This window comes from Hordeum vulgare, chromosome 5H (genome assembly GCF_904849725.1).
Source record: "Hordeum vulgare subsp. vulgare chromosome 5H, MorexV3_pseudomolecules_assembly, whole genome shotgun sequence".
NCBI lineage: Eukaryota > Viridiplantae > Streptophyta > Magnoliopsida > Poales > Poaceae > Hordeum > Hordeum vulgare.
The window spans coordinates 527,471,447-527,478,487 of record NC_058522.1 but is presented as its reverse complement, the minus strand read 5'-3'; the positions used below and the strand labels follow the sequence as shown (position 1 = coordinate 527,478,487).

Sequence of the window (7,041 nt, the reverse complement as noted above, 5' to 3'; positions counted from 1 at the left end):
CGTCCTCCCTGCAGGTCTCGTGTTGGTGGCCTTAATAAGACGATGAAGTTGGTGCGGTGACCGTGGTGGCACAAGCTGATGGGCGACATGATAGGTGGTGCACTTCCGATTGTCCGAGGTGATGGTGGTGGTTTCGGGACGGGAGAAATCCCTCGCGGCTCGTCCACCACCGACGCAACTGCGCCCATGGGCGCCGCCGAACCTTCATCAGGGGCGTCAGTGATACCCCTTCCCCACTACCACCCGCTTTCCTTCCTGAAGGTGTTGCTTGGTAGGCGAGGCTTCACAGTACTTGGCATGCGGTGGTACTTCTCCGGAGGGTGCAACGGTTGTCGGCCATCTTCGTTTCGTGAAGCTGCGGGTGTCGGTAATCTTTTCTCTTTTCTTTCTTTCTTTTTTCTTTGGGTTTGTTTGTGCTGTGGCCCCATCTAGTTGATTGTATGGGTTGGCTGTTTCTTTATAATATAAAGCGGGAGAATCCTTTTTCATCAATCCACGGGTAAGTGATTTATCCAAAATCTTTATCATAGATTAGGTGTTTTTTGACAAAATAAAATTGTAGAACGGTCTTCTTTCATAACCTAGCATTTTAATGTGGTTATTTTCTGCATTTAACTCCTACTGTATTAACTAGCAAATCGCTCCTGTGATTGTTTTGAAGGATTTTGTTTCCCTCATTTCCGAGACCTCAACTTTGGATCCCTGCTCCTCCCCGAACGTGGCAGCCCAGCACAGACCCGACCCCTCCCTGCCCTGCTCGGCGTGCAGCAAAAGACGCCGACACTGCCATGCAACAGTAGGCACCAAAAAAGGAGCCGGAAACGCAACACGACGCCATCATTTGCTCCCAATTCGAATTTCGAACGCCGCCGGCCGCCTCCGCTCCCCCCGCACCAATCCCTCCACGCGTAAAGGCACGCCACGCACCAAAAGCGGCGTCACGACACTCCACTCCAGCCATAGGCCCGTAGCCAAGCGGCGGCGGCTCCGGGCAACGCAGCTAGCAGGAGGAGAGAGATGAGGAAGGCGGCCGCGGCCTCGCGCTACGCCTCCTACGACGACTCCCCGTCGCCCTCCCCGTCCCCGCGCCGCGCCGCGGCCGCGTCAGGGACGCCGGGGCAGCACGGGGGCCGGGCGCTGGTCGCGGTCAGATCCGGCCGCGGCGACCTGCGCTGCCAGGCGCCGCAGCCGCACGGCAACCTGGGCTCTGTCCTCCGGAGGCTCATCTCCATGGAGAAGAAGCCCAGCGCCAAGAACCTCCTCCCCGTCCCTCCCGCCGCCGCCGCCGCCCCCGCGAAGAACGGCAGCGGGGCCAAGCTGCCGGGGCTGTCGCGGAAGCTGTTCCAGAAGGCGCCGTCGGAGACCAAGAGGAAGGCCCTGACGGAGGTCAAGAACAGCGGCAACGCCAACACGCGGACGCTCGCCATGGTGCTGCGCAGCGAGCGGGAGCTCCTGTCGCAGAGCAAGGAGCAGGAGGACGAGATCGCCGCTCTCCGCCTCCAGCTCCAGCAGAAGGACAAAGAGGTGCGCCGCTGCTACGCTCGTGAATACTGAATGCGTATCCTTCTCTCCTCCTGTGTTATCGATTCCTGATGGAGTAATCGTGGTGATGGTGAGTAGGTAGAGCGGCTCAAGGACCTGTGCCTGCGCCAGCGGGAGGAGATCAGCACGCTCAAGGACGCCGTCCTGTTCCCGGACACGGAGCCGGACCGCCACGTCCGGGATGAGATCTCAACTCTCACCGGGCAGATCCAATGCCTTGCCGAGGAGCTCGCCCAGGCAAGTTCTTACGATTTCTGATGCATTCCTATCTTTCGGTACCAGTCTCATGTTCGATTGCTATTGTTTCAGGTAAAGGCCGAGAAGAACACCTCAAGATCATGTTTTGATGATGAATATTGCTCCTCCCCAAGCACGCCCGTGCTTAACGAGGAGACTGCCTTCTCTCTGGTATGATCGTTTACTCCACCATTCTTCTGTAAAGAGATTGAATGTGTCTCTTCTCGGCCTCAACAGTTTTATTTCTCACTATTAGATGGTGTGCATATTACTCTGTGAATTGTTTTTAGTACTTTTCTTGAATTCAGACTTGTCTGACCACGTTTGCAACACAAATTTCTTTTGGAACCTGGTAATCCATGGGCAATGGTTAAAAAATAGTACTAACCCTGAGGCCAAGCATGCCAATGCCAGAATTTGATGTTTTAATAACTGCAACGGGTTAACAAACGGTCACCCCACTGGCCACTGGCAGCCGGTCTTCTACAAGATTTTACTAGTCGTGCTATTTATAAGAAACAGAGAGAAGTATACATATTTATACATGAGAAAGAGCGCATAGGAAAATCCAGGTCAATCTTTCTTTGCTATGCAAATTGTCCATGGAAATAGTGGAAGGAGCAGATTTGAACGAATTATGCTTTCATAAAAGATTCATACTAACACACTGTACCATACTACCAGGTTACAATTGATAGAGGGGAATACATACTCCCTCCGTCACGGTTTAGAAGGCATGCATGAAAATTCTCTAAGACCTAGGTGGTTATTGATTGGATGTAAAATGAGTTAAAAAATAGCATTCACACTACGCATGCATATAGAAGTAGTACAACAGAGTACTAATAAGCTGCTAGGAGTAAATGCAATGCGCCTTAAACCTTGTGTGTTGTGGAAATGCACGCAAACTTAACCGTGCCTTCTAAACCGTGACGGAGGTAGTATTTATTACTGTTAAATGGCCCTAGCAAATGTTTAACAGCCATTAAGCTCTATAAATGACATTTGCATTGGGCTGTCATTAATATATTTATTACTGTTAAACGGGCCTAACAAATGTTTAACAGCCATTAAGCTATACAAATGGAGAATTTATCTTTTTATGGGGCTGCAAATGCTTCTCTTTTTTTGGAATCATGCTTTTAATTATTTGGATTGTGCTTCTAGAACGTTTTGGTATGTGTGTTTCTTATGTCCTCTTTTTTCGAGGAACGCCCGTTATTATCAATATTCTCATGGACTTTGATGGCTTAATCAAACGTACACCTCACACCTCAATTCAGATACAGCAGGAGTAACCCAACTTTAGTCTACTGTCTCATGTTTTGGCCTGCTTTCTTTTTAAATATGGGCACACCACATTGTTAACAACTTCCAGTTCTTCTCACCTTGTTTTGATGTTAAGTTGTTAGATTTATCTCATAGTCAGTTCATACTCTTTATTTTTTGCAAGTGATATTGGAAAGCACTTCTTTCACCGTCAATTTTGCAAGGACAATCCCTTACCTTATGTTTCATGGTTAATTTGTTTAGTCTGTTTCAGACTCCAAATCCCAACTCTTTTCAAGAGCTTTATCATTCTCGCTGTTTGCAAACTATCTGTTGCAACAAGAGCATAAAAATACCTCCAGCACAAATGAATCCTACAATGCATGACTGATGTTCACCTATCTGTGTGACTTGAATGACTGATCGTTTCTGTTCTTCCTATGTGCTGTCATCGATCGCAGGAGTGCAGCATCGGCGAAGCAGAGACGCCACCAAACTACGGTAGCCCCGACGAAATGTTCGTCAAGGATCTCAACCCCTGCTTAACCCCTTTCTCCAAGAGCAGATCCGAGGTATCACCACTGTTGCCAGCACAGTTTCCATCCATTTTTGCCCCTTATTCTACCCTCAAGCAGCCAAAAGCATTCCCTTCATCTCGCCCCTGAACTTTTCCAGGAGTACGAGGAATCCTTGAGCTCTCACCGCATCAAGGGGAGGCCAGACCCCCACCTCTCCAGCTCACGCCTCAGGCCGATGTCGAAGAGCTCCGACAACCACCACAAGCCCATCTCGGGCACCGGGAGCAGCAAGCGGCGAGTGCATCGGACCGTCCAAGACAAGGTCTACCAGAACCTGTTTTAGACCGTGAGTGAGCTCGGGGGTCAGAGTTGTTGTGTAATAACGGTGCTAGTGCTATGTTGTGCGTGCGTGTGGTTGTGATCTTGGCTGTGCTTTGGTTCTTGATGGTTGATGCCTGCTAGATGTATGAACTCTGATGGTTTGATATGTTTTTTCCTGGGAGAGATTTAGCCGTGACGTTTTGCTCGTGATTTCTGAATTGTGACCAGGATGTTTTTTTTACAATGTTCAGAGAGTACAGTACAGACATACTTCTACGACTGTTTCCTCTGTTTGGATTTACAAGTATTCTCCACAGATTTGACTAACAAAAATATAACTTATATGTCGCAAAATTATATTATTGGACTCATGTTTGAAAGAAGTTTTCACCTGAAATATAAAAGGGGGCAAATGGGCTTAGATGGAAAAAAGCAACACATGATAACTACTCCCTCCGTCTCATAATGTAAGACGTTTTTTGACACTACGCTAGTGTTGAAAAACGTCTTACATTATGAAACGGAGGAAGTATGTCTCTGTTTGAAGGAATGTGATCATGGTTTAATTTATTGATTAACACAAAACACTTACATCGTTCATGACAGATTCCAAAAAAAAGGGTGAGTGATATTTATAAGCTCTAATAAACATTGTTTGGGCACTCACCTTTGGAACAACAAGGAAGATGCCATTGATGTAAGTGTTCTCTAAGGTAATATAGCTAGACAAGATGGACCCTAAAAAGAGACACCATCGTTTGGAACAATACCATTTCTAAGAGCATCTCTAGCCATTCGACCCCCCGGTGGCCCGAAATAGCGCCGCGTGAGGGATCGGTCGGCGCTAAAAACGGCGTGTGTGGGTGGGGGGGGGGGGGGGTGGCTCGGCTTTCCAGCTGTCGCTTTCAACCTTCGACATAAATTTGGCCCACTTTTGGCCTATATTCGACATTTTTCAGCATAAATTGAACAACAATAGTTATTTTTTTATCACATGGTTCATCACAGAAATCGATACAAATCAAAAATAGATTAACAAGTCAATACAAATCAAAAATGGAGTTAGGCGTTGCCTTTGAGCCTTCATGGGTGCTCCACCAAATCGTGTTGCAGTTGTTAATGCACCTGTGGATCTCGGATCTCCTGATGCATTTTGAGGAAGACAGTCCAAGGTTGCTGGTAGCTGGTGCTCAACTTGGACAAGAGGACCTTGCCTGTAATATGGTTCAGTGTCAAACACTGGCTCCTCCTGCTCGCTCTCAATGATCATGTTGCGCAAGACAACACAGCAAGTCACGACTTCCCACATTTGATCTTTCGACCAAGTCTGAGCGGGGTACCGGGCAACAGCAAAGCGAGATTGAAGCACACCAAATGCCCGCTCGACATCCTTCTGGCAAGATTCTTGACGCTTGGCAAAATAGGAGTGCTTGCCTCCTGGTGCGGGATTTGAGATAGCCCTCACAAATATGGACCATCTCGGGTAGATGCCATCTGCTAGGTAGTATCTCTTATTGTAGTGGTGTCTATTGACCTCGTAGTTAACTGGAGGAGCATGACCTTCAACAAGCTTGGCAAAGACATTCGAGCATTGCAGTACGTTGATGTCATTGTGAGTTCCTGGCATACCAAAGAAGGAGTGCCAAATCCAGAGTACCTCAAGTACCACACTTCAACCTCCTTTGGCGCCTTTGTACTTCCCTTGCCAAGCAAATGGACAATTTTCCCATTTTCAATCCATGCAATCGATACTTCCAAGCATACCAGGAAATCCTCTTTCTGCATTATGTGCTAGGATTCGAGCATTGTCTTTAACATTGGGTGATCGCAAATATTGAGGTCCAAAAACTGCCACCACCGCCCTGCAGAACTTGTAGAAAAACTCAATGATGCTGAACTCGACCATGCGTCCATAGTCTTCCAGAATATCACTTGAAGCTCTGTACGCAAGCATCCTCATAGCTGTCGTGCACTTCTGGAGCAAGGTGAATCCAAGTGTGCCGGTGCAATCCTTTTTGCACTTGAAGTAGCTGCCGAACTCCCTGATAGAATTCACAATCCTGAGGAAGAGCTCTTGGTTCATACAATAACAGCGCCGGAATACTTTGTCGCTATGCAGAGGAGCGTCTGCGAAGTAGTCGGTGTAGAGCAAATAATAGCCTTCCAGTCGATGCCTCTGCTTTGCCTTCAGCCGGCCCGACTCCGAGCCACCTCGTCATGGCTTTGCATTGCTCGCGAACATGCCGGCCAGAGAGATGAGGACCATGAGGTGATCCTCATCTTGGGCGCCGGCATCAGCTTCCTCCCCTGGTAGCGCCGCGAACTCCTCGTTGTCGTCGGAGTCCATAGGCCAGGCAAATCGACGAACACCTGGCGGCGTGGTGTCCGCGCGGCCACGGACCTGCCCGGTGCGTCGGGACTCACTAAGAAGCGGGGCAGGGGGAGGGGCAAAACGCGGCGAAGCCGACGGGGAGATAGCCTTTGAATCGATGGTAGGCAGATGGGGCGGCGCCGGAATCGGCACAGCGGCAGAAGTTGTGGTGTGCGAGGGGCGGTTTCGGAGAAGAAAATGCTTTTTTTGCCTGACAAGGGGCCCGACGCGTCGTTTTCCTTCCGCGGGCGCCCCCTAGCGCGCTGGGTTCGGGTTAGGACCGTCAGGGCGAGTTTCGGCCCGAGCAGGCGAAAAACGGCCTTCTTGGGGCGCGGCTGGGCCGTCCCACCCTCCCTGAGCGAAAAAAGGTCGAGGAAGTGCCTGTTGGGGGTGCAACTAGAGATGCTCTAACACCTACTTGGCCTCCACGACATACAAGGCACAACTCGGAGATTTGAATGTTTTCATTTTGAAGCCTGCTGTTTCGGCAAATTGGAATCCGCCCAAGCATAAATTATTTTCTTGGCTCATCCTTCACGACAGGGTTGGACAATGGATTGTCTTCAACGGTGTGGTTTGCCTAGTTGTAGTCTATGTCAATTGTGCGAACAAGAATCGAAAAATGTTACAGACACGCTTTTCAAATGTAGATATGCCAGGGGTATGTAGGAGTAGATAAAGTTTTGCCCCGGGATGGTGGTTTTGCACACCGAAGATTGAGACAACTTCTCACCACGGATTGGTGGTGCTCCATGACCAACTTCAACGAACAAAATGACATCG

General features: G+C 49.0%; 1 protein-coding gene across 1 annotated transcript; it reads left to right on the top strand.

Moving 5' to 3' along the window:
- Positions 1 to 890: 890 nt before the first annotated feature.
- Positions 891 to 4,097, top strand: LOC123452256. Its single transcript, XM_045128885.1, has 5 exons — positions 891 to 1,524; positions 1,621 to 1,779; positions 1,852 to 1,950; positions 3,510 to 3,620; positions 3,724 to 4,097. The coding sequence occupies exons 1-5, from the start codon at positions 1,018 to 1,020 to the stop codon at positions 3,907 to 3,909; spliced, it is 1,062 nt and encodes a 353-aa protein (XP_044984820.1). The 5' UTR covers positions 891 to 1,017; the 3' UTR covers positions 3,910 to 4,097.
- Positions 4,098 to 7,041: the final 2,944 nt, after the last annotated feature.

Coding starts and splice junctions, on each gene's coding strand:
- LOC123452256 (XM_045128885.1), top strand. CDS start 1,018: ATGAGGAAGGCGGCCGCGGCCTCGCGCTACGCCTCCTACGACGACTCC. Junction 1,525..1,620: donor TCCAGCAGAAGGACAAAGAG/GTGCGCCGCTGC, acceptor GATGGTGAGTAG/GTAGAGCGGCTCAAGGACCT. Junction 1,951..3,509: donor AGGAGACTGCCTTCTCTCTG/GTATGATCGTTT, acceptor CATCGATCGCAG/GAGTGCAGCATCGGCGAAGC.